This window comes from Oncorhynchus gorbuscha, linkage group LG15 (assembly GCF_021184085.1).
Source record: "Oncorhynchus gorbuscha isolate QuinsamMale2020 ecotype Even-year linkage group LG15, OgorEven_v1.0, whole genome shotgun sequence".
Classification (NCBI taxonomy): domain Eukaryota; kingdom Metazoa; phylum Chordata; class Actinopteri; order Salmoniformes; family Salmonidae; genus Oncorhynchus; species Oncorhynchus gorbuscha.
In genome coordinates, this window is record NC_060187.1 from 61,014,703 (window position 1) to 61,033,817 (window position 19,115).

The following is a 19,115-nucleotide window of genomic DNA, read 5'->3' on the forward strand; positions in this document are numbered from 1 at the left end:
TATCTTTAGCAAACGCTAGGAGCTAGCTAACAATCATCGGAAGTGATAAGGGTAAACAAGCAATGTTTTTTTTTATAAACTCAATATTTGGTTTGACGTTTAAAAGATCATCCCTAAAATATGTCTATTATTACATACAGTGGGGCAAAAAAGTATTTAGTCAGCCACCAATTGTGCAAGTTCTCCCACTTAAAAAGATGAGAGAAGCCTGTAATTTTCATCATATTGTAGGATTTTTAATGAATTTATTAGCAAATTATGGTGGAAAATAAGTATTTGGTCAAAAACAAAGTTTATCTCAATACAGAAGTCAACCGTTTTCTGTAAGTCTTTACAAGGTTTTCACACACTGTTGCTGGTATTTTGGCCCATTCCTCCATGCAGATCTCCTCTAGAGCAGTGATGTTTTGCGGCTGCACACACGCACACACACACACACACACACACACACACACACACACACACACACACACACACACACACACACACACACACACACACACACACACACACACACACACACACACACACACACACACACACACACACAGAAAAAAAAGAACCATGGACAGCCACATAATATTTTGCTCAATGGACTAAATAGTTTTTGGTATCTTTTAATTGTCACTGTGTTAAACTAAGAACATGTGATTTGATGTGCTTGAAGTGTTGAAGTTGAAATGGTGCTGGAATAGTGGAGGCAGGTCTTGTTTTCTTTGAGACTCGTGGTAACTCTCCGTGGTTCTGAATCAATAGTTGTTTAGTGGTCAGAACATTTTGGAAACATTCACTTGCTTGACCATGCAGTAGGTCATGTAACAGTTTGTTACGTGCAATATGCTTGCTTTGTGGACTTCACTGGACAGAGGTTGTTCTCTGGTATTGTGACGATGCAAAGGTGTGGTTGCATTTTATTTTGCCCATTTAGACTTGATCAGTCATCTCACTTTGTGGATAACCTGTGCTCCTCACAGAGCAAAAGGTTAAGTGAAGTCATCTCACTCCAGCCAGGTGAGTGGGAGTGTTCAAAAGCTCCAAGATCTTGGTCTCCAGCTCCAGGGCTTTGGCAGTGTTCTCTCCTTCCCCTCCCTCCCCATTTTCCCCACCTGCTCCCACCCTCAGCCCCTTCAAGATGGACTGTAGGGCATCTGCGTTCTTCACTGAGTCCATTTGGTCCCGATCATCCCGTATCTCCTCTACCCAGTCCAGGTAGGCGTTTAACAGTCCTAGGTCGTCCACAAAGTTCCCAATGATCTGGAGCCCCGGCCGTCGATGCCCTAGCTCCCTCAGCCTCCTCTTCCCCACCTCCCCAATGTCATTCCCCACGATACTGGGAAGGAGAACATAACAGGTCAGACAGGATGTTATCATAGCAGCAACTGTGAAATACACTAGATGGCAGTATGTCAACACCCATTGTAACTTCAGAGAAAACTGTCAACCTCAAATCAAAGTGTATTTGTGACCTGCACAGTATACAGCAGATATAAACAGTACAGTGAAATGCTTACTTGCTTACTCAACAATGCAGTAATATTAAGTCAGATAAAAGAAATATTACAAAAAGATAGCCCATCTCTCTCTCCCCTTTCTCTTACGTCAGCGTTTTCAGAGAGGTGTTCTTGCTGAGGCAATTGACAATGTTCTCTGTTCCTCTCTCTGTGATGCCAGTGATGTCCAAGTAGAGTTCCTCCAGTGTAATGTTCTGCTCCAGGGCCTTCCACAGCTCCAGAACCCCTTCTGGACCCAAGTTGTTACCACACATACTGTACAAAATAGAGGAGTCAAGAGTTAAAGGGCGAGATAGAGGCGCTATGAAACAGTGTTAGAAATGAAATTATGTTATTTTCTGAGTCACTTACAAAAGCTTCTTCACCTGACACTCGTTTGATTTCAACACTGCAGATTCCAGGATTGCTGCCTCCTTTCCAGACAGTTATATCGCAGACTGAGAAAAAAAAACAAATTATAGTTACCTACATTAATGAGTTAATTACTATACTTCTCATCAGTTAGTCCCTGTTAATGATCAAACATTTGCAACAGGCGGTGCAGAGCTGTGTCACACAAGTAAAATGCTATGAATACTCACTAAAGAGATTCACAGCGGTGCAATATCGGCGCTAGCCTGCTAAGACCTCTGTTTCCGATGTTGGAGTATCCCAGGTTGAGCTCCTCGAGCCTATGTGGGGAGAACTGCAACACATAGTGTAATGCTGCACAGTCCACCACGCTCATCTTAACCTTGAACAGGTTCAGACTCCGGATCTCTGGAGACGCCTTGCTGGTGACTTCCTTCATGTGCAGCTCCATCAAACAGTGGAGCAGGTTCAGCGCCGTCTGGTTGGCTAGTTGCCTACCCTTAAACTGGTTCTGGAACCAGATACCCAGCCTGGTGGAGATATCCTCCCCTCCAAGCCCACCTCCAGAGGGGCCAGCACCAGCCCATCCAACTGCCCCCCCAGCCTGGCCCGGAGAAGGCCCATGAAGAAGCGAGTGAACATCTGCAGGTTCTCCACCCTAGTCTGGTCCAGGTGGAGGTCTTGGCTCAGTACGGGAGTTGGGTAGGTGGAAGGTGGGGGGATCTCACCAAAGCACCAGAAGTCCAGAGCCTGGATTATGTGACCCTGCTTTGAGAGGTTGATCGCACAGTACAGGGCGGCCAGATGCTCCTGGACGGTCAAGTGGAAGAAGGAAAACATCTCCACCCTCTCCTCTTTCAGAGGCACCAGGATCTGACTGAGGAAGGTGCTCTGTATATCTACTGGCGTGAGACCATAACGTTCCAGATCCTGTATGTCGAACATGATCTTACTCTTTAGAAGGTTTTCGTAAGCTAATCTCCCCAGGTTCGTCAGCTGTTGCCTAACTAGAGAAAGTACCTCCGATCTGAGGATGTTCCTCTTCGCCTTACCTTTCAGCGCATGGTGCTTGATGGCTGTAAACAGGTAGCAGTAGTAAACCTCGCTGACTGTCCTAGGTGGGTTCAACTCTAGAGACCGTGAGTCACTAACTTCCTGACTGGAGAAGAACTCAGCCAAGGCGGTGCAGATGATATAGCAATAGAGAGGGATGAAGGAGAGCACAAAGAGGTTGTCATTGTCCAGGATGTAGTTGTACACCTTCTCAGACACCTCGGGGTCCTTGTAGAACTTGGAGGTGTACTCCTTCACCTGGTCCTCCTCAAATCCCAGGACCACGCAGCAACGCTGGAAGAACCGCTTAGGAGCATCCGTGGAAGGCCTGGATGTCAGGATGACCGAGGATTCTGGGAGTAGACTCCCCTTGATCAACGCCATTATCAGCTCTGATACAGGCACCTTGGAGTCCACGGCGATGTCCCTGTCAGGAGCATTCCAGTCCAGTTGGTATTGAAACTCGTCCAGCCCATCCAGAATGAAGAGCAAGGGACCTGGCGAGGCCAGAAGGTCTGGCAGGACAGTCTTGAAGTAGCGGAATCGGTCTTCGAGCAGGTCCAGTAAGCTCAGCGGGGCTTTTATCAGGTTCAGCTCGCGGAATCGGAGGTCAAACACACAGGTGAACTCACGCATGTGCTTCCCCAGCGCCCACTCATAGACCAGCCTCTGCACTGCCACGCTCTTGCCGATGCCAGCAATGCCCTTCACCTTTACCCGCTTAGGTGGGCGCCCTGTGGTGCCTTGGGGGCTCAGGAGGTGGCGAGGGCAGATGCGTTGGCAGGCTTGGTGGGCGTAGATGCGCGCCCGTCGACTGGCCAGGGTGAAGTACTCATGCTGGCTGCTGTCAAATGACTCGTTGTCCTCGGTCACGAAGAGATCAGTGTATCGGATCTCAATGTGAGAAGCAGAGTTGACGGCCTGTCCTCCCCCTTCTGCGTAAGATGTAAGTTGTTCTGTACGATCCAGAAGGGTATTTCTGTGAGCTGAAAGGGGAACTGCAATAGAAGAGAGACAGGTAAATTACACACAACATGGGCACACATATCTAACACATTACAATAAGATACTCAAGTCATATCTACGAGAAATGTTGCTGCATTTCGTGTATTATAATGTCTTTATAAGCAAATATTGATTCAACAGTCAATTCAATGTCAGTGTTACACAGTTTGACCCAACTCTGAATGTTATCAACCTACCTCTGAGATGAGAAGATTTTATACTCTGCCGAGGTTTCAACCCTTCCTCAACTAAATTATCAAGACAACGATTTAAATTATACATTTGACACATTTGAAAGATACATTTTCCCTACCTGGAGATTGAATACATTTAATTGTGTCATATTACTGATGTATGTCATTTGGGCACACTAGAAAGCATGTTAGTGATAATTGATTCATCATCTCATATCTTTACTATTGATGGTGCATTATAATGGAATTCATTACCTTTGACCTCAGGGGTCACAGTGAATTTACTCTTGCCTTTGAACAGTTTTGAAATGGGGCTTTTTGTCTTTTTCTTCTCTGTAGAGATGAGATAGAAAAAAATGCATGGATGTAAACTAGAAAAACATAACTAGGCATCAGGTGAGATGTTGTCCCAGACTTTGTTGATAATGAAAATGTCTTTGACACTATCTGTACTTTCACCTAAGACTTACCTCACACCAGTGTGTCGCCAGTGTTTTATATTAATGTAAGCACGAGTGTAAGTGTTTTTCCATTAGGAGTGTAACACTAAAGACTTTGGGCGACCATAATCAACAACCTTCGCATCATCACTGTTGCTTTGTGAGAAGGTGTTAAAGTTCACAGTTAGTCATTGTTATGTAAATGCAATCTCAGATGGAAACTCAACAGAATGTTTTGTCACATTGACAGAGTATTTTATTGACTACTATATACAGGCTACAATGAATGACTTTTCTATCGCTGTGCAAGGATGAGCATGTATGCAAACCGCTTGCCAGTCCAATCTGCAGTAGATAAGACCTTGGCAAGACATTAGAGGCTTTGCCACAGTTCAGTGAATTGCTCTTCAGTTGAATACTACAAGCCTGAATTGACTCTGTTAATCATTTCCCCATAATGTTCTATAGTTCAATAAGTAAATCTGACATAATTATTCTTTATCAGCTCTTTCACTTCGCATTCAGTCACAATTAATTCATTAATTTTCCAGTTTTTCAGCATCAGGTTTGGCTCACACTGCCAATATCTTAATTTTTTGTCAAACATAATCAGAAGCCTGCCTTTGGCTAAACCTCAATGACAACACTATTACAACCATCAGTATTTTTTTTTACAAACATCAAAACTGCCTTGCCACCTATCCTGGTCGCAGATCTGTTTGTGCTCTGCTAACCAATGACAATAGGAGTTGGCAGACGGTACAAACAGATCTGGGACCAGGCTACAACTCCCCTGCAGCCAGGCTCACCCTCCACTCTGACCGGTTTGGCCTCCTTCATCCCTTCTGTCCTCTCCCTGCAGTGTCTCTCCACCCAGACCTGCAGCTCCTCACAGTAGTAGTCCTGCACCTTATATAGACAAGGAAACAGTCACAGGACACCATTATGTTCGATACAGGAACAGAATTACGACGATGCCTTGCTTAATGTAAGTAACATATCAGGTTATTATACTGTCAGTACTGTGGTTCATCAACATACACACCTCCCTCAGGACCTGCAGGAAGCCGCGGCTGCTCTCCTCACTTGCGCACACCGTCTCCAGGGCCTGCGCAACGGCATTGGAGGGCGAACGCTCCAGCAGGGACAGGTAGTGGGCGTGAGAAAGTACCCCGGCGTCACATAGCCAGCGTAGTAGGGGGGCAGGGTGGACACGTGTCCACTCCAGGAGCACATCCCGCTGGGAGTGCAGCAGCTGCTGGGCTGTAGAGGTCATTATCCAATGGAGGTGTGGTGCTGCTGGTACTGCAGATATGTTAGTGTATGGTTATGAAATAATGATGAATCTGAATTGCTTATATTTACTGTATATTGCAACTTTCATTAATTAGGTTGCAAAGTACTTTATATTGTACCAATTCTTTATATTGTACTAATAAAAAGACTGGGGAGAAGACTGCCCTCTCTCATTAAAGTCACGGACGTTCTAGCCTGACTGCGGAACTGCAGGCACTGGGATCCCCCATTATAGGGAATGGAAAAATTGCAATTCTTTTGGTCAATCTACATATAAATACAAAAATTTTTTGGAGACAATCATGGTACCAATAATTGCATCTGCAACACCAAATGTATGTCCTCGAACTGATTATTTACAAAATTGCACACAGAAGAAGTTGTAAGAATCATTTAGTTGCTAATAGCAGCCTGCAGTACCCCGGTCGGCCTTCAATTTTAGTTATCGCATGAGAGGGGGTAGCACTGAGCTAGCCTGCGACGCCACTTCCTGGAGTAGCTCAAACTGCACATGTTATGTCTCAATGAGACTTCATCTTGACCTACTTCATTAGGCTTCAACGCTCTATTGAGTTTTCACATAGGAATGAATGGTGTCACATGATCGATTGTTTTGGCCATCCATGTACTGTATATAATCATTAAAGAAGACCAGCTAGTAAGAGCTACAGCACATCCTATTTGAAAAGTGAGATAGAAATCAGATCTTATATTTTTTTATTTAACCTTTATTTAACTAGGCAAGTCAGGTACGAACTAATTCTTATTTACAATGATGTCCTAACCTGGCCTAACCCGGACGACGCTGGGCCAATTGTGCGCCACCCTATGGGACTCCCAATCACAGTCGGATGTGATGCAGCCTAGATTCAAACCAGGTACTGCAGTGAGGCGTCTTGCACTGAGATGTAGTGTCTTAGACCAATGCGCCACTGGGAGCCCGCTTATATGGATCCTTATCCAGCGCATTCGAATTGTTTAAGAAAAAAAGTTGGTTATTCGACTTTGTAGAACATAACATCCACACTGAAGCCAGAAACCCTAAGGTACAAAAAACAGCAAGAGATGCCCGTAAGAACCCTTACCTGAACAGAAGATATTCCTACATTCACTACTGCACCCTGCACTCTTTAGACCAAATACTGTTGACTGTATGCAGGGATTGTATGAATACTCTGTCTTACCTGTTAGATGGTGGGAATGGTAGTGACACGCCCAGAACTACCAATACAGAGCAGCTCAAGGAGTCCATAGTCCACAGTTCAATCATGTGTCTATGAACCGGTTGTATCACTCTATTATTATATTAGATAGACCGCTTCTCATGGCTATGATAATAACGCTGCCCACATGGAAAAGATATAGAAGAATTGAACATGATTCTTATGAATTCTACCTGGAACTTGTGAGTAACACATATGGCAGCAAATACACTTACAAGATTCATAGAAGATTCTTGTAATATCTGACTTATATGGGAGGTTTACGTTTAGACAACAGAAATGTTGCATGTATTGAATAAAAAACATACAAGAGACATGTAAGGTCTCACATACATGGGACACACATTTCAAAGCACTTGGATAATGGTAATAACAAGCTGTTGCATGTTTTGCATAAAAAAAACATACGAGAGACCTGTAAGCTAAGACCTCTAAGGTCTCACATACATGGAACATACACATTTCAAAGCACTTGTATACCACCGCCTGACGTCATTCACACATGCAATGTAACACTTATTGAAAAAGAAACAAAGTCCGCCTCGAGGAGGAGGAGGAGCAGGAAGAGGAAGGGTGAAAGCAGAAGGAGAAGAGGAGGAGGAGGAGCAGGAGGAGGAGGAGGAGGAAGGGTGAAAAAAGAAGGAGGAGAGGAGGAGGAGCAGGAGGAGAAGAAGGGTGAAAGCAGAAGGAGGAGAGGAGGAGGAGCAGGAGTAGGAAGGGTGAAAGAAGGAGGAGATGAGGAGGAGGAGCAGGAGGAGGAGGAGAAAGGGTGAAAGCAGGAGGAGAGGAGGAGGAAGGGTGAAAGCAGGAGGAGAGGAGGAGGAGCAGGAGAATGAGGAGGAGGAGAAAAGGTGAAAGCAGGAGGAGAGGAGGTGCAGGAGCAGGAGCAGGAGCAGGAGGATGTGGAAAGGAGGAGATGTAGGAGTAAAGAGAGGATGAGAGGAGGAGGGGAGGAAGAGGATGAGGAATGACTTTGATAGCAGCAGTGTGTCGTGGAAATTTCCTTAATTACCAAATTATGAGAGAGCAAATCACACACCAGTCAGAGTTATGCTTAATCTTCACCTTTAATAATAATTAAGCTTTTGCAATAGCATTTTGACTTTCAACATTTCAGTATCTCTAATGAAAAGTTGAGAGTGGTCAACATAATGGCAACTGAGATCTTTTATAGCAAGGATCCACTCCCCTAGTCGACATGACAAACCACAGGTCTTAGGAACTTACACAAAGAAAGACTTTACTTCAGAGAGGAGTATCCCATAGCCAGACAGCATTGGCTATAAATTATCGTTCACTTATCTCGTTCTTCGTACAAAATAGTACTAAGACATTACCTCACCCAATGGTATATATCAATTGTCATTTTACACACTCCCAACCCAAATACAACCCATCCTGGACAAGCTCACGGAGAGGAGAAAGAGCCTCTAGGTCAAGATAAGGGCAACCAGAGAGGGAACATAGAATGGTTCCAGACACTGCCATCCTCCTCTCCCCGATGGGAAAATTAGGGAGTGACTGGCACACAGACATTGTGGAGCCAAGAGATAATTGGTTCCCCCTCAATCATCCCTTCACATGGTTTAAAAGATACCTTTTGTTATGCAGGTGAATGAGGACCCAAAAGCGACTTGGCGAAAACAGAGTCTTTAATCCAGTTTAAGGAAATAGCAATACTCCTAGACAATTCGGAGCGGTAAATAAAGCATAAGAAACAATTTCACTCGTAATCACGAGAACTGACTGGAGACTCGATAATGAACTGCAGGTTGCCTCGGAAAGGCACTTGACCGTAGCAGACTCAGACACCTGCTCACCACGCAGCATCTGAGGGAAACACGACACGACAGGGCGATACAAAGACACAGCACGGTGAACAGTAAACAAGGATCCGACAGGGCAGAAACGGAAAACAAGGGGAGAAATAGGGACTCTAATCAGGGGAAAAGATAGGGAACAGGTGTGGGAAGACTAAATGATTGATTAGGGGAATAGGAACAGCTGGGAGCAGGAACGGAACGATAGAGAGAAGAGAGAGAGAGAGAGGGAGAGAGAAAAAAGGGAACGAACCTAAAAAGACCAGCAGGGGGAAAACGAACAGAAGGAAAAGCAAAATGACAAGACAATATAAGACAAAACATGACAGTACCCCCCCACTCACCGAGCGCCTCCTGGCGCACTCGAGGAGGAATCCTGGCGGCAACGGAGGAAATCATCAATCAGTGAACGGTCCAGCACGTCCCGAGACGGAACCCAACTCCTCTCCTCAGGACCGTAACCCTCCCAATCCACTAAGTATTGGTGACCCCGTCCCCGAGAACGCATGTCCATGATCCTACGTACCTTGTAAATAGGTGCGCTCTCGACAAGGACGGGAGGGGGAGGGAAGATGAACGGGGGTGCGAAGAAAGGGCTTGACACAGGAGACATGGAAGACAGGATGGACGCGACGAAGATGTCGCGGAAGAAGCAGTCGCACAGCGACAGGATTGACGACCTGGGAGACACGGAACGGACCAATGAACCGCGGGAGTCAACTTACGAGAAGCTGTCGTAAGAGGAAGGTTGCGAGTGGAAAGCCACACTCTCTGGCCGCAACAATACCTTGGACTCTTAATCCTACGTTTATTGGCGGCTCTCACAGTCTGTGCCCTGTAACGGCAAAGTGCAGACCTCACCCTCCTCCAGGTGCGCTCACAACGTTGGACAAACGCTTGAGCGGAGGGAACGCTGGACTCGGCAAGCTGGGATGAGAACAGAGGAGGCTGGTAACCCAGACTACTCTGAAACGGAGATAACCCGGTAGCAGACGAAGGAAGCGAGTTGTGAGCGTATTCTGCCCAGGGGAGCTGTTCTGCCCAAGACGCAGGGTTTCTGAAAGAAAGGCTGCGTAGTATGCGACCAATCGTCTGATTGGCCCTCTCTGCTTGACCGTTAGACTGGGGATGAAACCCGGAAGAGAGACTGACGGACGCACCAATCAAACGACAGAACTCCCTCCAAAACTGTGACGTGAATTGCGGGCCTCTGTCTGAAACGGCGTCTAACGGGAGGCCATGAATTCTGAATACATTCTCAATAATGATTTGTGCCGTCTCCTTAGCGGAAGGAAGTTTAGCGAGGGGAATGAAATGTGCCGCCTTAGAGAACCTATCGACAACCGTCAGAATCACAGTCTTCCCCGCAGACAAAGGCAGACCGGTAATGAAGTCTAAGGCAATGTGAGACCATGGTCGAGAAGGAATGGGGAGCGGTCTGAGACGACCGGCAGGAGGAGAGTTACCCGACTTAGTCTGCGCGCAGTCCGAACAAGCAGCCACGAAACGGCGCGTGTCACGCTCCTGAGTCGGCCACCAAAAGCGCTGGCGAATAGACGCAAGAGTGCCTCGAACACCGGGATGACCAGCTAACTTGGCAGAGTGAGCCCACTGAAGAACAGCCAGACGAGTGGAAACAGGAACGAAAAGGAGGTTACTAGGACAAGCGCGCGGCGACGCAGTGTGCGTGAGTGCTTGCTTAACCTGTCTTTCAATTCCCCAGACTGTTAACCCGACAACACGCCCATAAGGAAGAATCCCTCGGGATCAGTAGAAGCCACAGAAGAACTAAACAGACGGGATAAGGCATCAGGCTTGGTGTTCTTGCTACCCGGACGGTAAGAAATCACAAACTCGAAACGAGCGAAAAACAACGCCCAACGAGCTTGACGGGCATTAAGTCGTTTGGCAGAACGGATGTACTCAAGGTTCTTATGGTCTGTCCAAACGACAAAAGGAACGGTCGCCCCCTCCAACCACTGTCGCCATTCGCCTAGGGCTAAGCGGATGGCGAGCAGTTCACGGTTACCCACATCATAGTTGCGCTCAGATGGCGACAGGCGATGAGAAAAATAAGCGCAAGGATGAACCTTATCGTCAGACTGGAAGCGCTGGGATAGGATGGCTCCCACGCCTACCTCTGAAGCGTCAACCTCGACAATGAATTGTCTAGTGACGTCAGGAGTAACGAGGATAGGAGCGGACGTAAAACGTTCTTTTAGAAGATCAAAAGCTCCCTGGGCGGAACCGGACCACTTAAAACACGTCTTGACAGAAGTAAGAGCTGTGAGAGGGGCAGCAACTTGACCGAAATTACGAATGAAACGCCGATAGAAATTAGCGAAACCTAAAAAGCGCTGCAACTCGACACGTGACCTTGGAACGGGCCAATCACTGACAGCTTGGACCTTAGCGGAATCCATCTGAATGCCTTCAGCGGAAATAACGGAACCGAGAAAAGTAACGGAGGAGACATGAAAAGAGCACTTCTCAGCCTTTACGTAGAGACAATTCTCTAAAAGGCGCTGTAGAACACGTCGAACGTGCTGAACATGAATCTCGAGTGACGGAGAAAAAATCAGGATATCGTCAAGATAGACAAAAACAAAAATGTTCAGCATGTCTCTCAGAACATCATTAACTAATGCCTGAAAAACAGCTGGCGCATTGGCGAGACCGAACGGCAGAACCCGGTACTCAAAATGCCCTAACGGAGTGTTAAACGCCGTTTTCCACTCGTCCCCCTCTCTGATGCGCACGAGATGGTAAGCGTTACGAAGGTCCAACTTAGTAAAGCACCTGGCTCCCTGCAGAATCTCGAAGGCTGATGACAAGGGGAAGCGGATAACGATTCTTAACCGTTATGTCATTCAGCCCTCGATAATCCACGCAGGGGCGCAGAGTACCGTCCTTCTTTTTAACAAAAAAGAACCCCGCCCCGGCCGGAGAAGAAGAAGGCACTATGGTACCGGCGTCAAGAGACACAGACAAATAATCCTCGAGAGCCTTACGTTCGGGAGCCGACAGAGAGTATAGTCTACCTCGAGGAGGAGTGGTCCCCGGAAGGAGATCAATACTACAATCATACGACCGGTGAGGAGGAAGGGAGTTGGCTCGGGACCGACTGAAGACCGTGCGCAGATCATGATATTCCTCCGGCACTCCTGTCAAATCGCCAGGTTCCTCCTGAGAAGTAGGGACAGAAGAAATGGGAGGGATGGCAGACATTAAACACTTCACATGACAAGAAACGTTCCAGGATAGGATAGAATTACTAGACCAATTAATAGAAGGATTATGACATACAAGCCAGGGGTGACCCAAAACAACAGGTGTAAACGGTGAACGGAAAATCAAAAAGAAATAGTCTCACTGTGGTTACCAGATACTGTGAGAGTTAAAGGTAGTGTCTCAAATTTGATACTGGGAAGATGACTACCATCTAAGGCAAACATGGGCGTAGGCCTGTCTAACGGTCTGAAAGGAATGTTATGTTTCCGAGCCCATGCTTCGTCCATGAAACAACCCTCAGCCCCAGAGTCAATCAAAGCACTGCATGTAGCACCCGAACCGGTCCAGCGTAGATGGACCGACATAGTAGTACAAGATCTAGATGAAGGGACCTGAGTAGTAGCGCTCACCAGTAGCCCTCCGCTTACTGATGGGCTCTGGCCTCTTACTGGACATGAATTAACAAAATGTCCAGCAACTCCGCAATAGAGGCACAGGCGGTTGGTGATCCTCCGTTCCCTCTCCTTATTCGAGATGCGAATCCCTCCCAGCTGCATGGGCTCAGTCTCAAAGCCAGAGGAGGGAGATGGTTGCGATGCGGAGCAGGGAAACACCGTTGATGCGAGCTCTCTTCCACGAGCCCGGTGACGAAGATCTACCCGTCGTTCTATGCGGATGGCGAGAGCAATCAAAGAGTCCACATCTGAAGGAACCTCCCGGGAGAGAATCTCATCCTTAACCACTGCGTGGAGTCCCTCCAGAAAACGAGCGAGCAGCGCCGGCTCGTTCCACTCACTAGAGGCAGCAAGAGTGCGAAACTCAATGGAATAATCCGTTATGGACCGTTCACCTTGGCATAAGGAAGCCAGGGCCCTAGAAGCCTCCCCACCAAAAACTGAACGGTCAAAAACCCGAATCATCTCCTCTTTAAAGTTCTGGAATCTGTTAGAGCAATCAGCCCTTGCCTCCCAGATAGCTGTGCCCCATTCTCGAGCCCGGCCAGTAAGGAGTGAAATGACGTAAGCAACCCGAGCTCTCTCTCTAGAGTATGTGTGGGGTTGGAGAGAGAACACAATCTCACACTGCGTGAGAAAGGAGCGGCACTCAGTGGGCTGCCCGGAGTAGCAAGGTGGGTTATTAACCCTGGGTTCTGGAGGCTCGGCAGGCCAGGGAGTAACAGGTGGCACGAGACGTAGACTCTGGAACTGTCCAGAGAGGTCGGAAACCTGAGCGGCCAGGTTCTCCACGGCATGGCGAGCAGCAGACAATTCCTGCTCGTGTCTGCCGAGCATGGCTCCTTGGATCTCGACGGCAGTGTAACGAGCGTCTGAAGTCGCTGGGTCCATTCCTTGGTCGGTTCCTTCTGTCATGCAGGTAAAAGAGGACCCAAAAGCGACTTAACAGAAACAGAGTTTATTAAAGTCCAAAACGGAATAACAGAATTCCTCTAGACTTGTAGAGGGGAAACAACTGGAGAAGCGGCCACAGACTGCAGGTCGCCGGGTAGGCGCAGGCCGTAGTCGACTGAGACACCTGCTCACACGCAGCATCTGATGAAGGCACAAAACACGACAGGACAGGGTGATACACAATCACGGCAAAAACACGACAGGACAGGGCGAAACGCAATCACGGCATGGTGAATACAATACAAGGAACCGACGGAACAGGAACGGATCACAAAGGAATAAATAGGGACTCTAATCAGGGGAAAGGATCGGGAACAGGTGTGGGAAGACTAAATGATGATTAGGGGAATAGGAACAGCTGGGAGCAGGAACGGAACGACAGAGAGAAGAGAGAGCGAGAGAGTGAGAGAGGGAGGGGGAGAGAGAGGGATAGAACCAAACAAGACCAGCAGAGGGAAACGAATAGCATGGGGAGCACAGGGACAAGACATGACAATAAATGACAAACATGACACATAATGTATTATTCTAGCCCATGCTCAATTTAGATTTTGGCCACTGGATAGCATCAGTGTATGCACACATTTTTAGACTGATCCAATGAACCATTGTATAGCTGTTCAAAATGTTGCATCAAGACTGCCCAAATGTACCTAATTGGTTTATTAATACATTTTCAAGTTCATAATTGTGCACTCTCCTCAAACAATAGCATGGTATTCTTTCACTGTGTTAGCTCCTGTAAATTGGACAGTGCAGTTAGATTAACAAGAATTTAAGCTTCCTGCCAATATCAGATATGTCTATGTCCTGGGAAATGTTCTTGTTACTTACAACCTCATGCTAATCATATTAGCCTACGTTAGCTCAACCGTCCCGCGGGGGACACTGATCCTGTAGACACCAATCCTTTTTCTGTCCAAATGTAGGTCAAGTGTCCTTACCACTAATTTATCACTGGGATATGTGTTTCTGCATTAATAACAGAACTGATGTGTGCTTTACCGTTAACTCAAAGACCATCTGTAAAGTATATCAGTAACATTTTTGTGTTGCAAACACACAGGCCATACAACACGAAAGCTGCAGGTCCGTCTCAACTGAAGTAATCTCAGTTTTAAAAGTGCAACAGTCAATATTATTTTTGAGAATGATTAAAATCATAAGAGGTTTCTTTGATATTGGCTTTCTAACAAGAGTTATATTTCTAAAGTGACCTTTAGCACGGAATTACCGTGATGTTCTTTTTCAGGAAGTTAAAAACTATTGACTGAATATATAATTATTCCAGCAATGGTTTAACTTTACATCATAACTGTTGGTGTTGGTTTGTACAAATTCAGACAGTAAATTTATGAATATTGTAAAACACCAGTCATTATATTGAAACATCAATAATTAGTAATTAACTCATAGTATCACTGCTGTAAATAGGTCTTTCTTTCTCACAGGTTGTCAAAGAGGACGATGGTAAGTCCTGCATTCTTCCTGTTGATTGGTGCTTCATGGTTTTATCAACATGGCCTCAATGGGAAGTTCAGCATTTTACAACTTGATGATGGTTTATCAACCTAAAAGTAGTCTATGGGCCAGGAAAAACAGTAATTGGTTTTCATTAAACAGCCACTACAAACTTCAACTATCTTTAGCAAACGCTAGGAGCTAGCTAACAATCATCGGAAGTGATAAGGGTAAACAAGCAATGTTTTTTTTTTATAAACTCAATATTTGGTTTGACGTTTAAAAGATCATCCCTAAAATATGTCTATTATTACATACAGTGGGGCAAAAAAGTATTTAGTCAGCCACCAATTGTGCAAGTTCTCCCACTTAAAAAGATGAGAGAAGCCTGTAATTTTCATCATATTGTAGGATTTTTTAATGAATTTATTTGCAAATTATGGTGGAAAATAAGTATTTGGTCAAAAACAAAAGTTTATCTCAATACAGAAGTCAACCGTTTTCTGTAAGTCTTTACAAGGTTTTCACACACTGTTGCTGGTATTTTGGCCCATTCCTCCATGCAGATCTCCTCTAGAGCAGTGATGTTTGCGGCTGCACACACGCACACACACACACACACACACACACACACACACACACACACACACACACACACACACACACACACACACACACACACACACACACACACACACACACACACACACACACACACACAAAAAAGAACCATGGACAGCCACATAATATTTTGCTCAATGGACTAAATAGTTTTTGGTATCTTTTAATTGTCACTGTGTTAAACTAAGAACATGTGATTTGATGTGCTTGAAGTGTTGAAGTTGAAATGGTGCTGGAATAGTGGAGGCAGGTCTTGTTTTCTTTGAGACTCGTGGTAACTCTCCGTGGTTCTGAATCAATAGTTGTTTAGTGGTCAGAACATTTTGGAAACATTCACTTGCTTGACCATGCAGTAGGTCATGTAACAGTTTGTTACGTGCAATATGCTTGCTTTGTGGACTTCACTGGACAGAGGTTGTTCTCTGGTATTGTGACGATGCAAAGGTGTGGTTGCATTTTATTTTGCCCATTTAGACTTGATCAGTCATCTCACTTTGTGGATAACCTGTGCTCCTCACAGAGCAAAAGGTTAAGTGAAGTCATCTCACTCCAGCCAGGTGAGTGGGAGTGTTCAAAAGCTCCAAGATCTTGGTCTCCAGCTCCAGGGCTTTGGCAGTGTTCTCTCCTTCCCCTCCCTCCCCATTTTCCCCACCTGCTCCCACCCTCAGCCCCTTCAAGATGGACTGTAGGGCATCTGCGTTCTTCACTGAGTCCATTTGGTCCCGATCATCCCGTATCTCCTCTACCCAGTCCAGGTAGGCGTTTAACAGTCCTAGGTCGTCCACAAAGTTCCCAATGATCTGGAGCCCCGGCCGTCGATGCCCTAGCTCCCTCAGCCTCCTCTTCCCCACCTCCCCAATGTCATTCCCCACGATACTGGGAAGGAGAACATAACAGGTCAGACAGGATGTTATCATAGCAGCAACTGTGAAATACACTAGATGGCAGTATGTCAACACCCATTGTAACTTCAGAGAAAACTGTCAACCTCAAATCAAAGTGTATTTGTGACCTGCACAGTATACAGCAGATATAAACAGTACAGTGAAATGCTTACTTGCTTACTCAACAATGCAGTAATATTAAGTCAGATAAAAGAAATATTACAAAAAGATAGCCCATCTCTCTCTCCCCTTTCTCTTACGTCAGCGTTTTCAGAGAGGTGTTCTTGCTGAGGCAATTGACAATGTTCTCTGTTCCTCTCTCTGTGATGCCAGTGATGTCCAAGTAGAGTTCCTCCAGTGTAATGTTCTGCTCCAGGGCCTTCCACAGCTCCAGAACCCCTTCTGGACCCAAGTTGTTACCACACATACTGTACAAAATAGAGGAGTCAAGAGTTAAAGGGCGAGATAGAGGCGCTATGAAACAGTGTTAGAAATGAAATTATGTTATTTTCTGAGTCACTTACAAAAGCTTCTTCACCTGACACTCGTTTGATTTCAACACTGCAGATTCCAGGATTGCTGCCTCCCTTTCCAGACAGTTATATCGCAGACTGAGAAAAAAAAACAAATTATAGTTACCTACATTAATGAGTTAATTACTATACTTCTCATCAGTTAGTCCCTGTTAATGATCAAACATTTGCAACAGGCGGTGCAGAGCTGTGTCACACAAGTAAAATGCTATGAATACTCACTAAAGAGATTCACAGCGGTGCAATATCGGCGCTAGCCTGCTAAGACCTCTGTTTCCGATGTTGGAGTATCCCAGGTTGAGCTCCTCGAGCCTATGTGGGGAGAACTGCAACACATAGTGTAATGCTGCACAGTCCACCACGCTCATCTTAACCTTGAACAGGTTCAGACTCCGGATCTCTGGAGACGCCTTGCTGGTGACTTCCTTCATGTGCAGCTCCATCAAACAGTGGAGCAGGTTCAGCGCCGTCTGGTTGGCTAGTTGCCTACCCTTAAACTGGTTCTGGAACCAGATACCCAGCCTGGTGGAGATATCCTCCCCCTCCAAGCCCACCTCCAGAGGGGCCAGCACCAGCCCATCCAACTGCCCCCCCAGCCTGGCCCGGAGAAGGCCCATGAAGAAGCGAGTGAACATCTGCAGGTTCTCCACCCTAGTCTGGTCCAGGTGGAGGTCTTGGCTCAGTACGGGAGTTGGGTAGGTGGAAGGTGGGGGGATCTCACCAAAGCACCAGAAGTCCAGAGCCTGGATTATGTGACCCTGCTTTGAGAGGTTGATCGCACAGTACAGGGCGGCCAGATGCTCCTGGACGGTCAAGTGGAAGAAGGAAAACATCTCCACCCTCTCCTCTTTCAGAGGCACCAGGATCTGACTGAGGAAGGTGCTCTGTATATCTACTGGCGTGAGACCATAACGTTCCAGATCCTGTATGTCGAACATGATCTTACTCTTTAGAAGGTTTTCGTAAGCTAATCTCCCCAGGTTCGTCAGCTGTTGCCTAACTAGAGAAAGTACCTCCGATCTGAGGATGTTCCTCTTCTCGCCTTACCTTTCAGCGCATGGTGCTTGATGGCTGTAAACAGGTAGCAGTAGTAAACCTCGCTGACTGTCCTAGGTGGGTTCAACTCTAGAGACCGTGAGTCACTAACTTCCTGACTGGAGAAGAACTCAGCCAAGGCGGTGCAGATGATATAGCAATAGAGAGGGATGAAGGAGAGCACAAAGAGGTTGTCATTGTCCAGGATGTAGTTGTACACCTTCTCAGACACCTCGGGGTCCTTGTAGAACTTGGAGGTGTACTCCTTCACCTGGTCCTCCTCAAATCCCAGGACCACGCAGCAACGCTGGAAGAACCGCTTAGGAGCATCCGTGGAAGGCCTGGATGTCAGGATGACCGAGGATTCTGGGAGTAGACTCCCCTTGATCAACGCCATTATCAGCTCTGATACAGGCACCTTGGAGTCCACGGCGATGTCCCTGTCAGGAGCATTCCAGTCCAGTTGGTATTGAAACTCGTCCAGCCCATCCAGAATGAAGAGCAAGGGACCTGGCGAGGCCAGAAGGTCTGGCAGGACAGTCTTGAAGTAGCGGAATCGGTCTTCGAGCAGGTCCAGTAAGCTCAGCGGGGCTTTTATCAGGTTCAGCTCGCGGAATCGGAGGTCAAACACACAGGTGAACTCACGCATGTGCTTCCCCAGCGCCCACTCATAGACCAGCCTCTGCACTGCCACGCTCTTGCCGATGCCAGCAATGCCCTTCACCTTTACCCGCTTAGGTGGGCGCCCTGTGGTGCCTTGGGGGCTCAGGAGGTGGCGAGGGCAGATGCGTTGGCAGGCTTGGTGGGCGTAGATGCGCGCCCGTCGACTGGCCAGGGTGAAGTACTCATGCTGGCTGCTGTCAAATGACTCGTTGTCCTCGGTCACGAAGAGATCAGTGTATCGGATCTCAATGTGAGAAGCAGAGTTGACGGCCTGTCCTCCCCTTCTGCGTAAGATGTAAGTTGTTCTGTACGATCCAGAAGGGTATTTCTGTGAGCTGAAAGGGGAACTGCAATAGAAGAGAGACAGGTAAATTACACACAACAT

General features: G+C 46.7%; 3 protein-coding genes across 3 annotated transcripts; all 3 read right to left on the reverse strand.

The window, feature by feature from the left end:
- Positions 1-559: 559 nt before the first annotated feature.
- LOC123997285 (ribonuclease inhibitor-like) lies at positions 560-2,313 on the reverse strand. The gene is made up of 4 exons (XM_046301436.1): positions 2,139-2,313; positions 1,863-1,917; positions 1,599-1,766; positions 560-1,330 (listed from the first exon to the last, which is right to left on the reverse strand). Exons 1-4 carry the CDS (start codon positions 2,311-2,313, stop codon positions 994-996), a joined length of 735 nt encoding a protein of 244 aa, XP_046157392.1. The 3' UTR covers positions 560-993.
- Positions 2,314-2,348: 35 nt separating this feature from the next.
- LOC123997287 (NACHT, LRR and PYD domains-containing protein 12-like) lies at positions 2,349-7,018 on the reverse strand. Its single transcript, XM_046301438.1, has 6 exons — positions 6,936-7,018; positions 5,600-5,859; positions 5,364-5,463; positions 4,370-4,447; positions 4,118-4,168; positions 2,349-3,913 (listed from the first exon to the last, which is right to left on the reverse strand). Exons 2-6 carry the CDS (start codon positions 5,828-5,830, stop codon positions 2,349-2,351), a joined length of 2,025 nt encoding a protein of 674 aa, XP_046157394.1. The 5' UTR covers positions 5,831-5,859; positions 6,936-7,018.
- An 8,703-nt stretch (positions 7,019-15,721) lies between these two features.
- LOC123996408 (protein NLRC3-like) lies at positions 15,722-18,063 on the reverse strand. Its single transcript, XM_046299797.1, has 4 exons — positions 17,255-18,063; positions 17,024-17,110; positions 16,760-16,927; positions 15,722-16,491 (listed from the first exon to the last, which is right to left on the reverse strand). The coding sequence occupies exons 1-4, from the start codon at positions 17,968-17,970 to the stop codon at positions 16,155-16,157; spliced, it is 1,308 nt and encodes a 435-aa protein (XP_046155753.1). The 5' UTR covers positions 17,971-18,063; the 3' UTR covers positions 15,722-16,154.
- Positions 18,064-19,115: the final 1,052 nt, after the last annotated feature.

What these genes read in the sequence shown, in the direction of transcription:
- LOC123996408 (XM_046299797.1), bottom strand. Translation starts at nt 17,970, where the DNA reads ATGTTCGACATACAGGATCTGGAACGTTATGGTCTCACGCCAGTAGAT. An exon ending in CACCGCTGTGAATCTCTTTA is followed by an intron (nt 17,111 to 17,254) that starts GTGAGTATTCAT and finishes TTTTTTTCTCAG; the next exon opens with TCTGCGATATAACTGTCTGG. An exon ending in ACCTCTCTGAAAACGCTGAC is followed by an intron (nt 16,492 to 16,759) that starts GTAAGAGAAAGG and finishes TCTCCTTCCCAG; the next exon opens with TATCGTGGGGAATGACATTG.
- LOC123997287 (XM_046301438.1), bottom strand. Translation starts at nt 5,830, where the DNA reads ATGACCTCTACAGCCCAGCAGCTGCTGCACTCCCAGCGGGATGTGCTC. An exon ending in TCCTGCAGGTCCTGAGGGAG is followed by an intron (nt 5,464 to 5,599) that starts GTGTGTATGTTG and finishes TGTCTATATAAG; the next exon opens with GTGCAGGACTACTACTGTGA. An exon ending in AAAATCTTCTCATCTCAGAG is followed by an intron (nt 3,914 to 4,117) that starts GTAGGTTGATAA and finishes CTTCTATTGCAG; the next exon opens with TTCCCCTTTCAGCTCACAGA.
- LOC123997285 (XM_046301436.1), bottom strand. Translation starts at nt 2,313, where the DNA reads ATGGAGCTGCACATGAAGGAAGTCACCAGCAAGGCGTCTCCAGAGATC. An exon ending in TGTCAGGTGAAGAAGCTTTT is followed by an intron (nt 1,767 to 1,862) that starts GTAAGTGACTCA and finishes TATTTTGTACAG; the next exon opens with TATGTGTGGTAACAACTTGG. An exon ending in ACCTCTCTGAAAACGCTGAC is followed by an intron (nt 1,331 to 1,598) that starts GTAAGAGAAAGG and finishes TCTCCTTCCCAG; the next exon opens with TATCGTGGGGAATGACATTG.